General features: G+C 42.0%; 2 protein-coding genes across 13 annotated transcripts in view; one reads left to right on the top strand and one right to left on the bottom strand.

Annotated features, from left to right (window-relative positions):
• CLIP4 (CAP-Gly domain containing linker protein family member 4) overlaps positions 1 to 10082 on the top strand; it is a 28439-nt gene extending 18357 nt beyond the window's left edge. For all 11 annotated transcript variants that reach the window (XM_048935292.1, XM_048935293.1, XM_048935291.1 and 8 more), the window contains 8 exons: positions 101 to 241; positions 2757 to 2840; positions 4601 to 4741; positions 5146 to 5280; positions 6426 to 6549; positions 7201 to 7262; positions 7632 to 7704; positions 8218 to 10082. In XM_048935292.1, the coding sequence (XP_048791249.1) occupies positions 101 to 241; positions 2757 to 2840; positions 4601 to 4741; positions 5146 to 5280; positions 6426 to 6549; positions 7201 to 7262; positions 7632 to 7704; positions 8218 to 8539 (1082 nt within the window). In that variant the 3' untranslated portion in view covers positions 8540 to 10082. The remainder of the gene's footprint in view (positions 1 to 100; positions 242 to 2756; positions 2841 to 4600; positions 4742 to 5145; positions 5281 to 6425; positions 6550 to 7200; positions 7263 to 7631; positions 7705 to 8217) is intronic.
• Positions 10083 to 10292: 210 nt separating this feature from the next.
• Positions 10293 to 23935, bottom strand: part of ALK (ALK receptor tyrosine kinase) — a 290789-nt gene continuing 277146 nt past the window's right edge. For both annotated transcript variants that reach the window (XM_048935284.1, XM_048935285.1), the window contains 7 exons: positions 20529 to 20626; positions 19042 to 19134; positions 17233 to 17334; positions 16185 to 16319; positions 15538 to 15628; positions 12268 to 14318; positions 10293 to 11078 (listed from right to left, as the gene is read on the bottom strand). In XM_048935284.1, the coding sequence (XP_048791241.1) occupies positions 13614 to 14318; positions 15538 to 15628; positions 16185 to 16319; positions 17233 to 17334; positions 19042 to 19134; positions 20529 to 20626 (1224 nt within the window). In that variant the 3' untranslated portion in view covers positions 10293 to 11078; positions 12268 to 13613. The remainder of the gene's footprint in view (positions 11079 to 12267; positions 14319 to 15537; positions 15629 to 16184; positions 16320 to 17232; positions 17335 to 19041; positions 19135 to 20528; positions 20627 to 23935) is intronic.

The following is a 23935-nucleotide window of genomic DNA, read 5'->3' as shown; positions in this document are numbered from 1 at the left end:
GGCTAAAAGAATACTTACCAGCTCTAACAGAAAGCAAAAAAGTGTAATGATGTTAATGTTGTCCGTGGTTCTTTTTGGCCCACACAACCCTCTTTTCCAGGTATCTTTGCACCTCTCTCTAAAATAAGCAAGGCTTATGATCACAAGAAAAGCTCTGCACGAAGTTCTTCCACACGATCTTCACCTTTGATCAAATCCAAGAAAATAGATGTGACGCACATAACTTCCAAAGTGAACTCTGGTGAGTATTTCTCTTAAGTTGAGACAGGTTAGAGAGATCAAGAATGAGCACCAATCCTGTAAATCTTAGTATGAACGTACTTGTTTGGGATTAAGTCATTGCATGGGAAGAAAAGGTGATAATGGACTACATGTTGCTGTTACTTGATGTTCACTGCCCTGGTACTGGTGGGACACTGAGTGAAGTTGTTCAGTGATTACAATGATCTGATGCACTCAGAAGTTGCAGTCTTTATAATAAACTCTGTAGGCACTCACCACAACATTTATTCTCAAGTGTTTGAAGTGTTGCCTGCGTGGCTGTGATGTTAGTGATGTGTCTAAACACAGTGTGATTTCATTTCCTGCGATGTTCCTGGGTAACTGGGAACACCTTGCTGAAACCAGTGAAAATCTGGAAATAAATGTAAATACAACTTTGTAGAAATGGAGTGCATTTATTTTCTGGCAAAATGATCCTGGAGCTATTTAACTGATTGTACTTTATTTGCTAATTAAATTCTCTGAGTAAATCCAGAGGCAGATGAGAATGGATATTATTGTATTAAATACGTTACTTAAATGTAATGTTACATATTGCAAAGGATGTCTTTTGCCTTTTGAATCCTGTTTTGGTAATTCTTACTAAGGCAGCTTGGCTTCAGGGACGGAAGAATACTCTCACATGGCCATGTTTAAGTGGCCTAAAGCCTTCCTTCTTTACCAGCATCATGCAGGCTATAAAACAGTGTGCAGGGTGGTAAGAGAGTGGTGTTTTAGCAGCATTGTAGATTATTCATGTAACCCAACATGAGAGGAAAGTAAGCCCTAATCATGTGTATTTACAATCAGCAAAGATTTCAGCTGTTTGTAAACTGATGTCCTGCATGAAAGGTTGCCCAGAGTGGTTGAGATTGCTTCCATCCTGGAGCCCTCAAGGCTGAACTGGAGTGGGCTGTGAGCAACCTGGTTTAGTGGGAGGTGTCTCTGCCTGTAGCAGGGGGTTGGAACTAGATGATTTTAAAGGTCTCTTCTAACTCAAACCATTCTATGATTCTATGATAACATACTCCTGTGAATATTATGTTAGCAGTACTGCTCAGGAGCACGTCTGTGTTGACTTTGTCAAGTGTTCTTCAGTGATTGATTCAGTTTGTTGTGAATTGTTTAGAACTTGTTAGACTGTGAGAGAGCAGTGTGGCCTTTGTCACAGACACAGTGCTCAAGTCAGGTTAGTTATGAGCTGCCTCCTCTGTCCCAAAAGGTGCACAGCTGTCTTTGTAAAACATTTGACAGTTCCTCTAGGTAAAAAATCAGAGTTATGCATCATTTGCCCAGTGATGCTTACATCCACAAACACTAATCTTCAAGCTGTTGCTTTTAGGATGTTCATGTATTGAAAGGTCCACTAGAATGAACGTGCCTGACTGGTCACTGGCTGCAGTGGGAGGACGAAGCTGCATAACGCATAGCTTAGTTTGGCTGTACTCATGTGCATTACCAGATTAAATTTCTTCTTTCCCTTAAACTCCATGCCTACTTATCACTAGTTTGTAAAGATTAAAAAAAATATATATATATATGCTTTTGTAGATGCAGTTATAAGTTGAAAAGTAAAATGATACTGTATGGAGGTTTCACGTTTGATTTATTTCTGCTGGATTTGAATCATTCATCAGATTGATTATAGAGTTTTTTTTCCCCCAAGTATTTAGAAAAGAAGTTGACTTCAAGTTGAGAAATGCACTATTAGCCACAGCATGGTAGTTTTTTTTTATCTGATATTTTGATGGCTAAAATATAAAATTTCTGAAAATGTATCTGCACATGAATTCAGCCCCTGCAGCTGAATTAAGCTGACATACAGTTAAATAAAAAAGATGGGAATTCTTTTTAGTATCAGGGAAGGGGGTGCATCAGGATCAGCTTATTGTCCTTGAGGCAGGGTAGGGAATGGGCAGAAATACACAACAGCTGTTCGTTGCTTGTAGCAGCTTTCAGTACCTGTTCGTGCACACCACACCATTGCTGCTCTAAGAGTTAGGCTCTTCTAGGCCATAAAAATGGCACTGGCATACTTGCTTCACTATTTGTAGACTGAAGACTTGGTCTCAAACTTTATGAAGTCTTCAGCTTAGAAATTATGAAATGAATACCAGAGAATAATATACATGAAGTGCTTATAAAGTCTTTATTGTGTTTATGCTATGGATGTAAAGTTTGCAAGATTTAAATGAAACTCCTTCAGCGTAAACATAAATATCTCACAGGCAATTCTGATGTGTGACGAGATAGTTTGGACTGTTTTAAAATGCGTGAAGGTGTCTGACATCCATGAGAGCAATTCTGCAGCCTTGTTTTACCTGCTTAGCAAGAGTCGGAGGAACTTCACAGCTTGATCCATTTAATCTGTGCATCTGCTAATGTGCAGGTCTTTTAGATTGAGTTTGTACCTGACTCCCCTTAAAATTGCTGTTTTGTTGTTAGCATACATGTATTTAATTGTATATTTATATATATATGTATATTTATTCCAGGCATAAATAAGTCAAGAAAACCCAGTGGTTCTGAAAACAAATTCATGACTGTTAATAGGGGGAAAACGGTACCTGCAAAAGGAGGTAACTAAATTAATGTTACTTTTTGTTTATTTTTAAACTAGTCTCCTAGTAAATGATCTTACAGAGTATCTGCAGGTGTACCTCCTTGTGTTCCTGAGGGAGCCCTTTTGCCCTGTGCTGCTCATGTTCCATGATAATCTTCATCAAAATAACAAGCTTTATGTGTGAGAGAATTCAGAGAAGACACTACGATAACTAGAGCTGTATAAAATGTGACTTAAGAGCAAACACTGTAATTTGTGATTGAATGAATAAAAAGACAAAAGCATGAAGGAATAAAACAAGAGACTTCCAAATGTAAAGAACAATATAACATCTTCTGCATATGTAAAGAGAATAAGAAAAGAAATCTTGAGCTAAAAGTCTGGTAATTTAGGCTTTATATAATGGGTAAAAACATCCTCTAGCAGTAGTAATTATATGGTGAAATAAGTTGCTGCAGAAGCTGTGAGATCTCCCTGACAGGAGGCTTTTAAGAACTGATCAAACTCTCATCTGCTGGGGAAAAGCTAACAGTTGTTTTGCCTCATGGAAGAGGAATGGCTTATTTGAGCTGCTGAAGTCCTTTTTGCTGTTTCTTCTCTTCCCATCCCATAATTTCCCACTAAATGAAGTATCTCATTGACTGCTTTAGTTTTCTGTACTGCTGTATCAGCAGTTCTTGTGTTCGTGTGAAAAAACTGGGTGGTTTGACCTCCATCTAATGTGATTTCTAACTACAGACTTGTAGTATGTGATTGCAAACGTGCACATTTTTTATATTGTGGACTTGGAGTTGGATTTTTCCTGTTCTGTCATCATTCATTTAGTAATATGCATTTTCATTTGTTCAGTGTAGCATGGCTGCAGGCTGTTCCTCAGGAGTCTTCAGACTTCTGTCCTCTGCCCATAGGTACCAAAGCTGTTGCTTTGATCTATCCCCATGTTTGTCTTTCTGCATATCTTAATGTTTTTGCCAAATAGAAGGATTAAATCTTATTGAATACAGTAATCCCATGTTGATCTTGAGGTGTGTTGCAGAAAACGGTTGTTGTAGGCCTCTCAACTTTCTGCAGTGTTTGATAGGCAGGATTATCTTAATTTATGACATTGATAAAGTGAAGCACAGATGAGACTGTCTGTACTGTGCCTCACTTTGTGCAGAAGGTAGTAGGGACAGGAGAGTACAGAAGGAGAGTCTTGAAAGTGAGGGATGAAAGCTGAACATAAGTGTTACAGCCAGCCTAGATGTTAAGGTTTGCAAATGGATATAAAAAGTGATTTATGTCCCATTCTTATTTTATAGAGCAGACTTTAATATTAATATAGTATAGAATGGGATAGAGTAGGCTTTAATCCAGATAATAATTCATTCATGTGGTATCACCTTTCTTATGCTTCTCATCGAGCCTTTAATAGGCTGGATGCTGGAGGAAGCGTGATATGATCACTTATTGATGCTTCCAGACTACTGTAAATCTGCTTGAGGCCTTCTGCAAGAACTTCCATAGAGTAAGAAAGAAGAGCCTTTTGGAGACCTCTTTCACCACTAAACTAGCACCTTTCTGCTAAGGGAAGATCAGATGTACCTGTGTCATTCCTCACAGGTGGTTGTATAACAACTACTACTAAACACCCCTCTATTTTTGACCCTTTGCTTTGTATTCTGCCCACTGGATGGACAACAAATAACTCCTTTCAGAAGCTTTCCCTTCTGCTTACTCTGTTCTTTCCCAAATATCATTTCTGAAGGACTGTTTCTATTTATTTGTCTCTTCAAGGTTTTCCTGAATACAGCAGCTCTTCCTCTTCTACTACATCCTTAGAAGGCAAGCAGAATTACGCTAAGAAGCGGAACTCAACTGGCAGCAATAAAAAGCCACTGACCAGAGTGTCTTCTGCTTCATCTAGACTTAGTGCCGGTAGGGTACGTTTCTGTGTTAAATGGGAAGGAATGTTACTGTTGCATTGAATACTTATGTAAAACTTAACAGGTGCTGTTTCAGAATTGGAAAAGGTTAAGGAGAGGCACTTGGGAAGTAGTTCATCTGTACATTTTAAGCTTTGCAATTTGGTAAAAGTTTTCTAGAACATCTTCAAGCAGAAAAAATGTTACTCTTGTTTGCCACTGTGCCTTTCAGCTGCTGAGAAGAGTTTCATGCTGGGGCAAAGCAATTCTGTAGGCAAAAATCTGTATGTATTCCCATGTGTTTAAAATACACTGTGGTAAAGATAGACCTTTGACCAATCAGTTGGTTCACTATCTCTGAAGAATTTCTTAAAGATGTAAAGCTAACAATGCCAAATCTTATTCTTCTGTTAACAGGGTTGTACAGTTCTTCTCCAGCTCCAAGGAAAACCCTTTATGATGAGAGAGGAATTCAGGTTGGAGACAGAGTACTGGTAGTAGGACAGAGGACAGGCACTGTTAGGTTTTGTGGGACGACAAAATTTGCACCAGGTAATTACAGCACTCTTTGTTTATGTTGTAGAATTGTTTGGAATAGATTGCACGTGAGAACAGGGACATTAAGAACTTTATCTTCACTCCCTCCAAAGTACTTTAAATGTCGAGTTCTGTCTGAATTATCTTTCACTGAACATAAATAAGATAGTAATTATATATAATAATACAGTAATGTGTATATATAAAGGAATAATTGTAATCTATTGCAAGATTAATGCAAAAGCAGTACATATTGGTGTAAGTACCAAAGTCTGTTGGATTGATACATAATCAGCAATATTTGTTTTGGTATTTGGTGGCATCAGTACTCTCCATTTCCTATTCTTTTTGCTGCAATGCAGATCTTTATGTCTGGAAACAGGAATGGGAGAATATCTGACAAATTGAGACCTTCTAATTCATGAGTTGTCATTCCTGTGCTCCATGAGCTGATAATTAGAATTAGCATTTTATCCAAAGCCTTAGTACCAAGTGACTTGAATTAAATTTTGGAGTCTTTTGGGGATGGATAGCATAAGGCCTGCTAATGGAGTATGAAATTTAGTGCATTTACATAATTAGCTCACATTTATCACTCGTTACAAATGATCAGGCTTATTAATGTGCTGATGCCTGCTCAGAGTTCTGCTGGCCAGTTCTGAATCACGCCCTTCTCTCCATGTCATACTGTCAGCCTTGCAATTTGTATTAATTAGAACTTGATAGATGAAGGAAGAAATTATTATCAGAACTGAAATTTTAGTGCTGATGGTCTCAGGTGAAAGCATGTGATCAGAGGGCTGAGGAGGGAAACTTGAACATCTACTGCTGTTCTTTTATGTTTCTGTTGTCCAGGTAGCCACTGTTACATTCAGTACCATTCCATTCAATTTCAGTGTGTACACACAAAATGTTTTACTTTATATTAAGTAAAATAACATTTTTTCTGAATGCATATGGAAATGCTGAGAGACTTATTCTGATACAGCTCTTCGCCTAGTTATTTTGTATTATATATTTTTAGATCTATCCCTGTTTATCGTTATTACCTAGCTAGACAGTTTGTTTCCTTAATGCAAATGAATACCAAGTGTCAAGACAAAGGAAAGCCTGTAGTGTTTTGGTAAGAGGTATCTTTGGGTTGTTTTAAAACCTGGTAGGATTCTGGTGTGGAATTGAATTGGACAAGCCTCATGGTAAGAATGATGGCTCCGTGGGTGGCGTCCAGTACTTCAGCTGCCTTCCTCGCTATGGAATATTTGCACCTCCTTCTCGTGTTCAGAGGTAAGCACTGAAGCAGGTGTAGCGTTTTTGTTGTCAGGTGCTTTCTTAGTATGTTTCCCATGAAAAACAGTTTTGAAGTAGAGAAGAGCGCATATGGAAGAAATAATCTGTTTTCTTCTGCTAGTGGAAGCCTGTAACCTCTATTAAAAAAATCTCCTGGTTTTTAGATCAGCTTCCTGGAAGCAGAATATAAATTGGAAATGATGCTCCCCCATTTCTGTCGCTGCCACTTACTTCAAGTATTTTCATTTCATGGCCTTCATCTCCAGGACAGCCAGTGTTCATTCAGCCTTACCTTTCTGACCTTGTCCTGATGCTCTGAGCAAAGTTCAATTCTAAAAGGAAGTTGTTTTTGGATGTGACTGGAAATTCTATTTTCATTCCAGCTAACTGTATGGAAGTCCCAAGAATTTGGGATAACGTCACCTCTAAATGATAAGTGCTTTGAATAAAATAACTTGAGTATAGTCATTAACCACACACATCTCTTACGTACCAGCCTTCTTACACCAAGGAGTTAGTGTCTTTTGGGTGGGGTCGGGGAAGGAAAACAATTAATTAGAACTTAACCAGTGTCTGACAAGAAGTACTCAGCAGTAGTTTTTATTAAAAATTGTGTTGAAATGGTGCCTTTGTGTGATTGCTTTTCAGATTAACAGGTTCGATGGATTCTCTTGCAGAGACTTCGAGTAAGATAAATCACTCTTTTCCAGGTAGGTGGGTAAGATGCTGTAATTTACCATGTAGCTTATGTAGCCTGCTGTAGGCTACCATTCGTTAATTAGAGCTTGCAGCACTAAGGTCACAGCTCTGAAAGCATGAGATTTTCAAGGAACCTAAGGTTATTTTGTGAAAAGCCTGCTTCCAGTTACCCCTTGTCAGTTTATTTAATTTCTTTTGTCTTAGAACATATGAAGCACGTTATGGACACTTACACTCATGAAAAGTTTCATCAGTTACCAAACTGGAAGGGAGAATGTGTAGCAAAGATAGTGGGAGCAGTATAAAGGAAAACAGAGATAAGGGACTCATAAACAAAAATCTTTGTAAATCCCACATAGCTCATTAACTTTCTCATTTAGGTTTTAGACGCAGTTTAAGCACCACTTCTGCATCTTCACAAAAAGAGATAAGCAGAAGAAATTCCTTCGCTAGGTGAGTATTTGGGTTTTAAGATGTTTGGGTCAGCCGGCTGATAGCTTTACTGCTTCTTGCTGCAAAGAAGATCTGCGTGCTCATGAGGTGCTAGATGTTATTGTATACACCCACTCTTTTTCCTCCAAAATTAAGCCGTTGCCTACTGTTTTTTCTGTGGGTATGCTAAGATACAGTCCTTGCATTCAAGGTGGCAGCAAAATGATTTTTCCAATTGCTCATTGCTGCAAATTCTTGTATTTCCATTCAGCTGTTTGAGTTCAGCAGGCCTTGGTAAAGGACTGCACTTTGTCCTGCCTGCTGTACCACCTATCATGAGCACTGCAAATCTGGCATGGATTCTTTAAGTATTTCAGACTGCCCTCTGTTGTAGGACACCAGAGTTGTTATATGTTTTGCTAGTAATTTGAGCTTAAACCCAAGTTATCTTACGCACTGCACTAAGTTAGAAATGCGCCTTGGATGTTTTATAGAAAGATGCTGACTCTTTTTCCCCCCTAATTTTTAAACTAGATCCAAGAGCTCTGTGTCACGGCACAGCTGGAGCCACCCCAGCACAGCTACCACAGAGGGACTGGTGAAGCTGCACGAAGGCTCACAGATTCTTCTGACCAGCTCCAATGAAATGGGCACCATCAGGTACATTGGTCCGACAGACTTTGCACCGGGGATATGGCTTGGCCTTGAGCTGCGAAGTGCCAAGGGCAAGAATGATGGCTCTGTGGGGGACAAGCGTTACTTCACCTGCAAGCAGAACCACGGTGTCTTGGTTCGACCTAGCAGGGTAACCTACAGGGGGATCAATGGGGCTAAACTCGTGGATGATATCTGCTGAGCCAGAAGATGCTCAGATGATAGGAAACATTTAAAGCACACAGGATCCCCGTACAGAATGCCAACTTATTTTTAAATTATCAAACCTGCATTTATATTTTATGTATAGATAGATATCTATAATATATATTTGTATTTATATATATACATATATATCACATCACACACTAAGTATACAGAGATAGATATAAACAAACAAAAGTTCAGTGTCATTAAGAAGTCAAACCACTGCTCTGTTTCTCTTAATGAAACAGCTCTTACCTGGGAAGGTAATTCCAAAAGCATATTGGCTTTCAGATGCTGTGTTATTTGAATCATGCTCCAGCTGGAGAACATGAGTACACCTAAAGTTCTCTAGAGTTGCTTTATGATTCATGCAGTATTTAAACGATTTTCCTCTGTGTAGTAATGAACTGATAATGCTTTGTGCATTGCCTGCTTTTGAACAGAGGGGGTGGTTAATGAGTGACATTAGTCTGTTCACCATGCACTATGTCAATTTCAATACCAGCTGCTAGCAATAAAAAAAAACCTCTTTTTTTTCAAGCAGTTATGAGATATTTCTATCATCAGATCCCTCCTCTTCTTTTTCCCCTGCCATTGTCTCCTCCAAATCCAAAAGGGCTGATAAATAAATGCAGGTATTTGCAGTGATCCTAGCAAACAGCAAATAAGTAAAAAGCCTTTAAAAAGCACAAATGTAGTGCATGTCAGGCAGTAAATTTGTTGTATATATACGAAGCACTCCTTAAAATAATGCACTTTGCACTCTCCTGGGGAACACTCCCTCCTTTATAAAGGTTTGGTGTGCTGCAGGCAATAGGTATCATAGTTTTTAAATGCACAGAAACCCTGAGAGGAGCTACGCAACATAACTGTCCAGTAGTCTGTACATACAGCATGGCCATCCCTGCCAGCAGTATGTGTTATGGGCTGGGTTTTCAAGCAAGCTAGTACCACTTCAATTATTTCTGTTTCTTTTTGTTTTCTTTGGTACAGTTTCCAGTGTAAGTTTCTTGTAAGAGGCTTAGGATAAATTAAAGATAATTTTACATACCGCACTGTAACATAAGTTGATGTGACATCACTTGCATATCAGCCTTTTTTAAAAACAGCTTGCACTTGTCCCTGTTTTAAACATGTAATGTGTTTTAATTGCTCACCGTTATCTCACTATTATCAGGGTGGTTCTGTGTTCCAGATAATCATCTTATACTTAAATGATCTGCTTGCTTTTACCTACTTGAAAGAAGAGACACTTTAAATGAAGTTAGTATCCTATTTTTAGACAGAATTCTGCTGCTATTATGTTATTTTAAATACTACAGTAGCTATTTTTCCTTGGCTGTATTTAAAATACTGCATATTGTACTCTAGCTTATGGGGCGTTTTTAATTGAATATAAAAGTTGTAAATTTTGAATGTAAAAAAAAAATAATCAGTGCTTTATATTTGAAGTACCAAACTGAGTGACATACTGAACATGACTTTGTCCAATATCTGTTTCTTGGTGTATTAGTAAAATGAAAGCCTGGTGAATAGTACTGCACAGAGAAGCTTCCTGAGATCTATACAGCACGTACATCCCCTTACTTTTATTCCTATATACAGATTACACAGGCATGTACAGCGTGAAACAGCAGCTATGGAATACCACATGGAAGTTCTAATGTCTCCTAGCTCTGTCATAGAGGATTGCCAGCAGCAGTGCTCTGAGGGTTGTGCAGTCGCTACAGAACCCAGCACACAGGAAGCCAGTTACAGCCATTTTATTGGTCTTCATGCCTTTTGGTTCACTACACTTGTTTACAATACAAAGACACTATTCAATACAAAATACTCAATGACCATATATTAGCATTCTTCTTCATAGTATCCCTGAAGTGCACAGGCCCTTCCTTTATAAACAATGTTGCATAAACTGCTGTAGGTGAGACAGACATTCCTCTAATGAAGCTCTGTTACTAAAAGAAGCCAGATGCAGACAGTTCAGACAGTTCTCATGACAGGTTTAACTTTGGGACAGACACTTTGTGATGTCTTTGCAGCTGTGAGAGACAGTTCTATGCTATACCTATATCAAGGCTCTTGTCACCAAGCAGACAGGCTCAGTAAGAGGAGCAAACATGCACAGTTCAATCCTTCATGGCCTAGCACAGACCTCTCACCTGGTGTGAGCATGCCTGGAGGGGAGCCTAAGATACCTCTGCATACCCTCTCCCACCACCAGTCCATCCTCCACCCCTCTGGAAGAAGAACCACCTCCATGCCTTGCTTCATTTCCAGGCACGATGGAGAAACAAGGGTCAGTAGCAAAACCAAAGATGGAAATACAACAAGAAAGGCAGATAAACAGCCCAATCTACTTGACCTTCAGCAGTTAACAAATTAGCACTGGATCAGAAAACCTACCTAATGTCTATAGGACACTGATAACATCCACAGGGAAATAAATGCTTTGCAGAGCATGAGAGTGGTGATGCAGGGTTTTCCCATTCATGCTGTACATCCTGGAGATCATACTGCTTCCTGCTTTTCCACTGCAGAGCAGGAAAAACACAAGACAGGAATGCCAATGAAAGAAGAGAAACAGTCTGAAAGCAAGTCGTTCCACACTTCAAAAATTTGCATTATCTAGCTCAAAAAAATTATATCAATGCTTAAAGAAAATAAAAGGAAAAAGTGATAGACAAAAACCTGCAAGAGATTTAGAATCACTTCAGCTTTTTCTTCTCTGACACTAAGCTTTGTGTGGAGAGGCCTAATAAAGGATTTGGGATTTACATGCTCTTTGGTCAGGTAAGCTCATAGTGGCCTAAGCCCCTTCAGGGGCTTCAGATCTGGGCAGGTGCATCTCTCCTGACAGATTAAAAATTCACAGTTCCTAACTGGACAATAACTGGACAAAAATGTTCTGCTAATGGTGTACACATAAATTTGCTGGAATGAAATTGGTAGAAACTGGAACACAGACACCAACACTGACTGCTACTTCTTGTGTCAGAAATGCTAAAGTAAATGCTATTAAAGACCTCCTTGTACAGAAGGTAAGTCACTCTCATCACTACACAACACTAACTCATCACTGACAACTATGACAAAAAATTACTCAGCTCTTTAGACACACACACAGTCTCTATACTAATCACACCTCTAAAATACCATCTACTAATTTTACCTTAAAGCACTCAGCCAAGTTGCTGGAGTTGTCCTGCCCATAGAAAAAGCCTCTTAATTCCTTTCCCCAGCTCCGCATAAACTCCTGCAAGTAATTCTTTACCAGTGCACAACTGCAGGAGAAGTGCAGCTAGAGGCAGGTGAGGCAGGACTGTTGGGTGGCTCCTGCCACAGCCCCAGCTAATTGGAGGTGGGAAAGTAACCAGTATTGCTCAGGTGGAAATCATTACTTTCTTGACAGAGGAAATCAGGCATTATTAATAATGCTTTTTACATTGAAATAAGCCCAAACCAGTGCAACTACTGCCTACTTTGCAACTTCCCTGGTCTTGTGTATTCTTTTATAATGCCCATCAGCACACAGGGCAGGCTTGCTCCTTGTTGACACATAAGAGAGCAAAACAATCTGTGTGCTCCTATGCAAAGATGAGCTAAAGAAAACAACGAGGAGCTTCAACTCTTTCAAAAATGAGAAAGCAAGAACATTCAAATGAAGATTACTCTTATATGTGAATAACAGTATTTCCTTAAGCAGACAGGAAGCTGACTTACCTCGGTTTTTGGAGCCAGGGCCAGATTCAGAATCATTTCACTGAAATTTCTTGGACTGAAGAACACCTCCATAGTCCTTTGCTGATGCTTCAGGAGGCTCCTTTCTATGGAGATAGGCACCCCCTTTTCAGACTGCACTGATGCTAAAACAGCTCCTTACAACCGTAAGTTGAAGTTACTAACGCATACCTTTACACATGAATAATTGCCTACGTCTATGGTTTGACAGTACACTTACTGGAATATTTGTCATGCACAAGGTGTACAAAATGAGTCAATGCAGTGCTTGTTTTTAAACCACTATCATACACACATTTTGTTAAAGAAACAAGGGCTCTCGGCCCTTCAATTACAGACAGTATCTGGTATCTAGATTGTGGCACGATGTCATCTTCTGCCTTTATCTTGTTCTTGCTTGTACAGGGTATGTTGAAGGTTACTTTAAATGTCTGAGCTACGCAGGTGGCAGTCCATCTTCAGGGCACAGTTAAAGTTTCTCTCATAACCACGGTCCTTTAAAGCTTCACTTTGGTTGCACTTGACACACACAAGTTTGTGATGAAGGACATTCATTTGTAGAACAGAAGGAATTTTATGGGTTTTACTCCATTTCAGTATTTAAGCACAGGAGAAAAAACAAACAACAAAAACAACACAGAGAAAAACAACACCCCTGCTCCAAGCCAGAACCCATCCTCTGTGCTTCCTGCTGTCTCTTGCAAGTGATGTAATCTGACCAGTCTTCCTATTGCCCTGCCAGTGACACCATAACCGCTGTGCATTCAAGGACTTTCAAAGACAAGACTGTAGCTGGAACTTGGGAACGTACCATTGCATCACCATCCAAAGTTGTCGTCTCCTTTTTCAGTTTGGACAAAGGACGCTTTCCTCAAACCTGTTCTGGCCTCTGCCAGTTGCAGGTGCTCTCCAAGTGTTCTTCAGCAACCATAAGTTTGGCATGGAAAATCCCAGACATGAAACATCCAAGGCAGCGAGCCGTGGCTTTACGCTTAAGCAGAGAACGCAGAACTGAGAGAAGCTCACAGGAAGGGCATGACAACAACCATGCAGATGAGTTAATGCAACAGGAAGCTGGGCCTTGCAGTTAACATTTGTTTCCTGTACCCTCCCTCCCTACTCCTTACTTATTTTACTGTACTGGGGCTCTGGTGATTTGAAGCCTCTTGGATTATTTGAAATTACAGGTTCAAAGGTGGCACTTCTAGAGCAAGCTGGCACAAATAGAAGGTAATGCCTCACATCACTTGCTCGTGGTGTAGTGGGTAACAGGATATTTCTTCAAGGCTTGGGACTACAGGGGGGAAAGTCAAGAGGGTAGAGGGCTCTCAGGGCCCCTGCTGGGATATGTGGCTCTTGTTTCTAAGGGTGGGGTCCTCATAACCACTAGCACAAGATGGCGTGGAGGCTTCCAAAGGCAAGCCCTGCTGTTGGTATCCATAGTTGACATTCCCACAGGGGAAGTGACGGAGCCTAAAGAGAGGCACTTCTTTAACACTTGCTGTTAGGGAGGATGGCTCTAATAGCAGGGAGGAGCCTGGTAGCCTGCCAGTCACTATGTTGGGCCCCACAGTACAGTTTCCTTCGTGTCCTAAGTTCTCCCTCTCAGGCTTCTCTTTCTCCAGCAGAGGTTTGTTTTTGCTGGCCTGCTTCTCCGCAAACCAGGAACCATAGGTTGGATTCCAGAGGTTGGTAGGCTTGTTTCTGGAGCCTCGGCCTTTGTGCAGCTCAGAAGGGGGGTTGGACTGGGCATAGGCCATGTTGATATGTCCCCCACCCGAGGCTGCCTGCACCTTCCCAGGGACTGATGACTCCAAGGATCCTGCTTTCCCTAGAGCTTTTCCTGCAGTGATGGCTGATGGCAGGGGTGGTGGAGATGGCAAGGTTTGCTTCTCATCCTTTCTGTCTTGGTGCGAGGAAACCAACAGAGGAGGAATTGCTTCTGGATCTTCTGGGCGTATCGCTACCTTCTCTTCCTCTTCAACCGACGGGCCATATTCTACTGGCAAAGCAGTGTTGATGACATCTGGGTCCTGGAGGAGAGAGGAATGAGAATTTCTCCAAGTCTGCTGCCATAATGCATGCTTGTACTCAACTAAAAAACTGAGATATCTGACCACGTTCATGCTGTGATCAGAAAGCATCTTTCCCATCAGCTAGAGACCATATCCTGCACGTAAAGGACGCTGACAAAATAACAGTTAGCCATGAGAGGCAATGAGATATCCATAAAACTGAACTCTCTCTCAAAAAAGCAACCCTAAAACTTCACACAGAAGAGGAGAGAGCACAAAAACAATTTTTTTTTTTTTTTTTTTTTTTTGCCCAGCCAAATTTCCTGTGGGAATGTTGTTTTGCAAGCTGTATCATCTCAAAGTTCATAACGTTCTCAGATAATATTGAGAAAGTTTCAGTCATGAAAGCATTGCCTCCATTTAACAGGGGAAGAGTGGGAAGGCATATAGAAGGCAATACTGGAAATCCACAGAGAGAGAAGTTTTGAACTATTAAGCAATTTTGAAAATTAAAAGGAAGGAAACATGGAGGTCTAGGCAACTCATAACTACTACCAGACACCAAGGCAATCTATAGATAACAGAGAAAAATATCTTTCAATCCCAGGATCCAAACTCTCGTGAAAAACTGATCAAGGCTCCCAGATATTGAGGGAAAGAAAGCTGTCTGAGGCAAATAATTGCATACTCAGGCAGGCAGCAAAACATTTTCCAAACTACTCCACTCCTTATGAACTACAAACAGTGGTTAAAACAAAAATTGGGAAAGCTTAGATTTCAAGATGGAAAACCAGACATACCCTTTTCTCTGCCGCCTAGCCATGCAATCCCACTCATAATGGCTGCCCCTATCTGCCTTCTCCAATGCAGTAAGAGCCAAAAAATTGCCCACAGCTGCCCACCTGGAAAAGGTACTCCAAGCCAGGACCATTTCTGCTCAGTGTTGACCATGTCTTGAGAGTAAACACTGGGATGAAGCAGCTGACACAAAGCACGTGAAGTACATGCAGGTGCTGGCCTGTCTTTCACTTGTTAGTCATCTGTGCCTTCATAAGCATAAGCAGAGCTATTTGGTCTGCTATTTCTAGAGCTATGCAAGCCTCTGGCATCAGTCCCTCTGGACTGCTGACTGCAGAAATGCAGTGCCACCTCCTCGTCTCACACTCTGGCTTGCCAAACTGCTCGTCAACTAGAAACATCCTCACCCACCTTACGGGAGATGAATGAACACAGATACCTGAGTGCAGTACTCGATCCTCTCCAAGATTATGGCAAAGTTTGGCCTGTCTTCTGGCTGGTGCTGCCAGCACTGGGTCATAATGCGGTATCTGAAAGTGCAGAACAAGAAATCTCATAAATTGTAGATTGTGTTAGTATGTAACAGCAAGCCACTGCAGCCTAGAAACCATAAGCACACCTTGCCACTCTTCTAAGAAATAGAGGAGGTCTGACATCAGGGTGAGACAACTGATAATACTGCTAACTACAGAAATGTGGCTGCCAGAGTGAAATCTGCACCCATTAGAAAAATAACTCATCCACCTGAAATCCCTTGGGGAATTCATTAAAGGCAGGGTAGGGGAACAGATAACCCATTTTTTCCTACCTGTGACCAAGCTTACACACTTGCAGTTTAATAGCTATTCTAAGACAGAATTAGCGCACCAGCTTTCAGCAAACAAGCAGTGGCCTCTACTTTTTCAGATGCCTTAATTCTTCCACGGAGAAGACAGAAAAATTAACTGCTAGAGAAGTCACTGGCACTCAAGCTCAGTGAGGCAGATCAACCACAATCAATCTAAAAAGTCATTAGCTTTTAAGAAGAGAACAGCATTCAAAACAGAAACCTGTTTGCATGAATACATCAAAGTTAGAATCTCATACACAGGGCCAGGGCAGTTTTTAGGTGGATCCATCCTTCCTCCATTGGTTACAAATTCCAGAACCTCCTGGTTACTTTTGCTAGGGTAAGGCATGTATCCCAATGAGAATATCTCCCACAGCAATACACCAAAGGACCTGAATAGAGAAGAGATCAAAGTGAAGGATACAGGAATGACCACCATCATCACTGAGGGGGAACATCTGCAACAGGAACCCCCTCCAGAGCATTCATCTGTCTGGCTACTTGAGAATCACCATCTTGAGTGAAATTGCAGAAGAGCTATAAGCAGCAACGGAAACTCAGGCAGCAGCTCAGCTCTGTCAGAGAGGGCGCCTCCATCCTCTCCTCTGCATGGGCTTGCTGAGGAGCTGTGCCCTGACCAGCAGCCCCTTCCCCTCCAGGCACAGCCTGGGCTCCCGCCTCCCCACAGCCCCAGTGACCTTCTTCCTTCACCCCTGGCTTTATCTCAGCACTACAGCAGGTGAGGTGAGGCCAAGATGCATTATAAGCAGAAGTAACTGCACCAGGGACTTGATTCTTCTGGACAAGCCCTCTGCTTTCAGTTCACAAGTTCACTAAATTTCTCTCCTCATCTCGCTGCTGGAAATTCAAGAGCTCATGGTGCTACTCTGGGATAGGAGGAACGTAAAAGCTGCTGAATGTTACACCCTTCTCCCTAACTGGCAGGATGGATCCTGTTTGCAGTCTCTTATTACATGTGTACTGCTTTCATTTGGAGCTAATGCATTCCTCCCTGTAGCAAAAACACAGCACATCCAACTGCCTCAATCTTCCTTCCCCGCCTGCTTGCTGCCCCAGCAGCACCTGCCTTTGCTGACTGCCTGTTCCCTCATGTCCCACAGGATTTCTGCCCCTGAAGGACCTTGCTTGTCTAAGGGGGAAATGAACAAGAACACCTTTTTTTTTTTTTTTAAAAAAAAAAAAAAAACAAAAAACCAAGAAACAAAACATTCACACTTTACTCAATGGATTACAACAGACAGACACACGCACATAAACACAGATGGAGCAGTAAGGGAAGCTCACCATGTGTCTGTTTTTGATGTAAATATCCCTTCCATGAAAGCCTCGGGAGGCATCCATTTGACAGGCAGCATTGCACACCCTCCCTTCCGATAATAGCTGGCTCTGCAGAGAACAAGCAAAACAGTCAGCCAGGAATTCAAAAAAATGTCCTAAACTCAGAATTTTTATAATGAGGAGTATTTAAGTTATCATCTGAAGGAGGGATTAATTTAGGGAAAAGAGCACACTAGAGAAAATGCTGGAGAGACCTGTTTCTTCTCACAAAAATGATGGCAATGGGCCATGTAAGGTCTGCTCTGCAATCTCCCTCACCTTAGGCCAGATCCAATGAAACCGAGTTATTCTTATCTGTGTGCATACTTGAGTGACTTGACTGTCCTTCCTGCTGTGCTTTTCAGCCCCAGCAAGACTTGCACATCATCTCACAGGTGGTGGCCTCAAGCATCCCCAGCTACCATAAACAAAGCCTTTCCCAAATGTACCCAGTTTACCAAATGTACCCAGTTTAAGCACTGCAAGAGGGATCCAAAACCCTCAGTAGGACCTAAGAGCAGCAAGGAGGATGGTCAGCTAGCAGATAGAAAAGTCACCTCCTATGCTCCAGAGACAGGAAGTATAACAGTCTTTATGTTGTTTTTGTTTAAAATAAAGCCTAGAATCCCCAAATCCTGTGCTGGCAGCTACAGCATGTTTCTCATGCAAGCCAATATTTATGTTCATAACTAAACAGCCTGAGCACACAAAGCGTACTACGAGACACTGAAACATGTGCAAACTTCAGAGACATCTCTGAAAACTCAGCACCAAAGCATTCATCTTGGCAGTCGGTTCAACTGATGTGTGAGTGTGACAGATGTTACTTTGTCCTAGCAGAGTCCCATCTGACAGTGGGCAGAGCAGAGGCTCTTTGTTAAAATGGAGATGGGGGAGGAAAAAAAAAAAAAAAGCAGTTCTGATATGCTTGGTTTTTTTTGAAAGTAACACTCTGCATCACCTCAGGCTGTGATACTGGCAGACCTCAAGTTAAGCAGAGCCAGGCCTGGCTTAGTAATTGCACAGAAGAATCCCCAACCAGGAAAAAAGAAGCTGAGGCTCTGGAATAAAGAGTGCGAATGACTGACTACAAGGCTTTCCTTCCTTTGAGTCAGAGGCAAATCAATTCCTCAGCACAGCAGGACATGGTGCTGTGCTTCTGGGGTTGCTGTTTAGAAGATGAGATCTGAAACTGCTGCCCTGACTGCTTGTGGTCATTAAAGGCTTCCTGACTCTTTCTTACAAGAACAGAGTAGTTAACTCTGTGTCCTCACTTCCAGTTTTGGTGATTGCATTTTCCTAACTTTCCTCTGCACCCCTCCTTTATTTGCAGTAAATTGAGGAGATGTACTGATGACACCAAGCCAAAGGGACAGGGGTAGTATCAAGCAGAAAGATTAAATGCAGAAACGTTGGGGACCACACAGCAGAAGGGCACATCAGTGCCATTCAGTGCAGACAGCAGCAAGGCAAGAAATTGTGGATAGAGTACAAGAGGGAGGAAAAATGCCTTCCATGGCCATCAGACTTCATTACCGAGAAATAGACTCTCAGGGAGCGGTGAAAGTCTCCAAAGCTCTCCTAAACCATAGTGGAAGGCAAAAACCAACAAAAACATTAGCCGGGATTGGGGCTAATTCATTGGGGTTGAATGTCTCCACTTTTGCCTTGCTAGAGTTACACAGAGCAGCACATGAGCTTGCTGTCCTTCAGAGACACTTCTTTCTCATTTTTGTGAGCTTCTGCTTGTGGATAACCTGGCTTTAGATCTGCTACCTGTATATATCCCGGGCCATGCCAAAGTCTCCAATTTTAGCCACTCTTCCAGGCCCTCGACAGGTAAGGAGGCAGTTCCTAGCAGCAATGTCCCTACAAAGAAAGGCAAGAAAAGCGAGAAAAGAATCAATCATTTCATGGTTTTGCCAAGCAAAAAGAAAACAAAGAATAGTCCTTATTTTCCTCAAGTGCAGAGAACTCCCACCACCCAGAAAGTCAGTGTTCACAGGTAACTAGTGATTTCAATCTACTCCAATAGCAGGAAAAGTTCTTCTCTTAAAAAATTTCCTCCTAAAGCTTCATATAACATCTCTTCGACAGGATGGCCTCCAGCAAGCCTCTTGTCACCCAGGAGCTATTAATTTTTCTAGGGAGTTGCAAGCAATGAGGCTGATTTCAGCGATGTATCAGTGCTGGCATCAAGCTGTCTGGGGAATGACTCATTGATCTGTTCCTAGCATGTTTGTTCAAATGTTGTCCAACAGGTATTGAACTGTCAGAGACAGGAAGAACAACAACATGCAAAAGAGCCTGCATCTGTGGATTCAGGTAAAGCTCCATCTCTGCTGAGCTGAAATAAACCCGAGACCAGAATAATACAGTTGCACCCCTTGTAACTCAGAAAAGTGAATTGCAATCTGGCTACATCAGCTTCACACAGCTCCTCGCAAAGCCACATGCTAGCACTGGGCTCTTCTGTTGTAGGTAGAGTGGTCATGCACATTCATAATGAACAACAGCAGTGCAGGATTAGTGGGAGCCAAAGAACAACTGTTGACGTCTCTGCTTCCCTTGTTACTTGCTGTTGTTAAGAGTTGGAAGGAATACAAACGTGGTCACTCCAGGCCATGTTAAATGCTATGGCATTCATTTAAAAATGTTCTAAAGTTAAGGTTGTAAAAAAATTAATAGAAAACGCTAAGGAAGCTGTAACACATGGGAAAACATCTTGACTTCTGCCCTTCATGGTCTGCCTTCCCATTGCCCTGCCCCCCCCACTACATTCTCCAGCATGTTTGCATGGCTCTACGCAATGCTATAGGCAGAATTTTGGATGCTTCTCAGAAACCCTGTTCTGCAGAAGCAGGTAGCAATAGTCACAACATGCTGTGCTTCTAGCTGTACTTTACTTTGAGAGGGAGAGAGTTCCAGAGTGAGCAGGAAGACACTAAGCTCAATTCTCAATGGGGAGGAGCTTTGAAGACATCTATCACATGATTGGCTACACAGCAAAGGGAAACACGAACTGGCTGCAAAAGCACTGAAAAAAAGGGCTCAGGATCTTTGATAAAGCCACAGACCTCTGCAATTTGATCAACAGCAGCATTTCTGTCAATTGCTTCTGTTACTCTGGTTTTACCTACTTTGTTCAAAGCTATCCAGCCACTAGAGTGCAGCAGGACATAAACATATCAAACAAGGGTATTATGAGTCATTCTGGCCCCTATGCAAGTCATGCCCATGCTGACACAGATGCATTCATCTACCTGTGAATGAAGTGATTCTCCTCCAGGTACTGACACCCACAAGCAATGTCATGAGCCACGTGGAGCAAGTCCAGCATGGAGAGGGAGGAAAGCTGATTCTACCAAAAGACAAAAGGAGAAAGTGAGTTAAAGAACACAGCATGATTCGTGACTGATAGAACACTGAGAACTGTCCATCCAGTATGCACAACGTAGCTCACACATTAATATACAGAAGGATTAAAAAGAAAAATCGCACAAGGGAGAGTTCATATCCATGAACTACAGAAAGACACAATCAGAACGGCTGGATCTGGCTTTCTAGCTCCATTCAGAAATCCCCTGTAAGAATCTCTCACTGTTTTGCATGACACAAATGGATTTCCCCCAGTTCTCGTGGGAGACATTTCTGAATTTTTAGAATATTTTCATTTGAGGAGATACGTAGCCTGGAGACCTGACGCTCCATCAATTACTTTATATTATTTCTTGCTCTTCTCTGCAGTCACCTTGAACAATGAGAATGACATTTTGTGTAATGGCATGAGTCACATTTGCTCTTTTCCTCCTCCACATCTGTGTAGGTTTTATTTTGCCCCTCAGAGCACTGACACAGGTTTGCTTAGCCAATGGCTACAGAAGATGAGAGCTGCCAACTCCTTTCTTCAGCCCCTCTGATGAGGTATACAGCCCTAGCCAGCAGAAGCCAGATGCCTTTGTGAAAAGGGCAGGCTGAGCAACAGCTCCTGCTTGTGGGCCTCTGAAACCAAAACGAGGCGTGAATTAGTGATCCTGCACAAGTCCTGCAGGAGAGGAGGAAATTAGTTCTGCTGATGACAGGGCTGACGCCAAACAACTAGGTGGCAGCGACTGCTTATTCCACAGCAGCCATTTGCTGGGTAAGCATTTACCTGCAGCCTTAGCTAAGCAATGCTATCCCACTCTCCAGTCCTCCCTGCTGACACCTACCACCCACCCAGTGCCCAAAAAGCACACCTGTGCATGAGTTTTCCCTCTCATGGCGCACCAACCAGCACAGTGTCCAGTGATGGGAACTGCTGCCTGTGCCAACCTGTCTGTTGTAATGAAACACTGCCCAGAGTGCTGTGATGCTCTGTCAGCCTTATCACTGGCTCTAAAGCACCACTGAGTGGAACTGAAAATAAGTCTACCCTTTGCTGCCAGTAAATATTGGACATTGTCTAAACCTAAATAAGCCCTCACATCTTCTTAAGAGGTTAGGAAAGTCCTAGCCTCCATACTTGACTAATGCAATGATGGAAATAGGTTTTGTTCACACAGAGTATATTTTTTCAATGTGGTTTTATAAAACAAAATAATTTGTGACTACCTATCACCTGCCTGTATTTTATTTATTCACTACATTGCATATATATTAATTTCATTTTTTAAAAGCCTTGACCGAGTCTCCCTCTGAACCTTTTGTTTTGTAGAGTAACCATTTCCTAAAGGCATTAAAACCTTTCCTCCTGCCTCCAACAACATTTGTGGGCAGGGGGAATTCATCTTTTTCATCTCTCTAAGTTAAAGTGACTCACCAGCTAGGAGACGAGAAGACAGCTACAGTAAGAGGATTGCAGCTGCCCCTTTTCCCCACATTTCAGGGCACAATCCATGGGAATTGAATATTTCAGCCTACCCATTCTCTTAACTTTTGAGCAAGGCTCAAAATCTTGTTGCAAGAACTGAGTAAAAAGCCCCATTCTTTACTGTGCAATTGACTGCAGACCTGAGCTATAGTGCAAGTCAGTACAATGAAGCCACAACAAGCTAAATTGAGTAATATAGATTTTCTCCCACCCCACCCCTCACCCTCCACTCCTTGGATGAATTTCTTCCACCTTTTATTTGGCTAAATGCAATCCTAAAACAGATGTGACTGCCCAGCCAAGGACACTATAGCCATGCAATTTGTTTGAGGAATGGATGGTTTGGATTCATTTTGCAGGGGAAGGAGCCTTGAGACTCTAAAGAATTCACTTCACAGCTGTTCACAGCTTTTGCTCCCCAGATGAATGAACGATGCCAGCTGCCAAGCACCACTGCTCAGAGCAGCAGGCATGCTAGAAGCACTAATGTGACACCTCCCTGGGTGAGGCTGGAGCTTGCTAAAGGGGAATGAAACTGTGTGTTGTTCAGTGTAATCACGGCTCTGTGCAACAGGCTGCAGAACGCCACAGGGAAAGTAAAGGTAAAAGAAAGTAAAGCAGCTGGAAAATACAAAACTGAGTAAAGTAAGGAGAAATGATGCAAGTAAGGAGAGTAATGCAAAGATGAAGCTCAGTAAGCACTGCACCTTTGCTACTGAATCAGTCAGCTGGGTCTTGTGTGTTCAGTTAATCCCTGTTGGAAGCATAGCTCATTGAAACCTGTTGACTGCACTGTTCTCCCTTTCCCTCCGTTCCCCCTTTTCCAGAAAAATTGAACCCCACTTTCCTGTGCCTAATCTCTGCCTGTCCCGAATCAGCAAAAGGAAGAACAAAGGAGCTCAGGGCTCATTCAGATTAGAGCACAGATACAACCAGCAGTACAGAGCCACACTCAAACGTGGTATGTGTGGTGTATGAATCCTTCTTTGGCTTTTTGGCAGAAAGCTTGCTTTCTGAGGTATTTCTTGCGATAAGACTCTAGGAAATGAGAGCTGGGTGTTGCCATGTGGCAATCAACATCACTGTGTGGACAATTTTACAGTCCAAAGCATTTCTTTGGAGCTGTTTACCTTTAGAAGATAGTGCTCAGGACTGTTTAATGGTGGAAGACCTAGCCTGTGACCAAATAACTCCTGTTTACTATGGGAGACTGGGGGATGATGCCATTGTATCCTGTGAAGGCAAGATACAAATTGGTGCCTCCCTGCTCCCTCTTATCTGCTGGCAAGGCCAGGGAGATAGGAACAAAGGAGCTTCCACTCTGAGATCCCAAAGCCAGAAGCTGCCACTCCAAGAGCAGCTGACTCAACTACCTTGAGTTTGAGCTGTCACTCCAAAGACAGCTGACTCAACCACTTTGAAACCATTGAAAAGGGGCCATCATGGCCCTGGTCACTGTTACGGTTGTTGTTGTCAACAGAACAACAATGCCTGACAACCCACCACTACTGAAGATCAATGACTGAACTACCAACCACGCTGGATCCGTGGTGGTGACTCTCTCTCTCTTGCTTCCTATAAAGACTCCTTGCTTCTTCTTTCCTATCTTTTCTATCACCCTCCTTCCCCATTACCCTAATTTATAATAGTGTCCATCCTCCCCTTCCCCATCTCCTTAATTAAGATCTGTGATAAACTGGTCGGACCAACATTTGAACCATTGTTTCTTAATCTCACACCAGGTATATAGATGTTAAAAGAACCTCATTTCCCTCCTATAAATTGGAGCAAAACATGTAGTACATGGGTACTATCACA

Source organism: Lagopus muta, chromosome 2, assembly GCF_023343835.1.
Source record: "Lagopus muta isolate bLagMut1 chromosome 2, bLagMut1 primary, whole genome shotgun sequence".
NCBI classification, from domain to species: domain Eukaryota; kingdom Metazoa; phylum Chordata; class Aves; order Galliformes; family Phasianidae; genus Lagopus; species Lagopus muta.
Note: the sequence above shows the minus strand (reverse complement) of the source record. Positions and strands in the feature narration are given on the sequence as shown.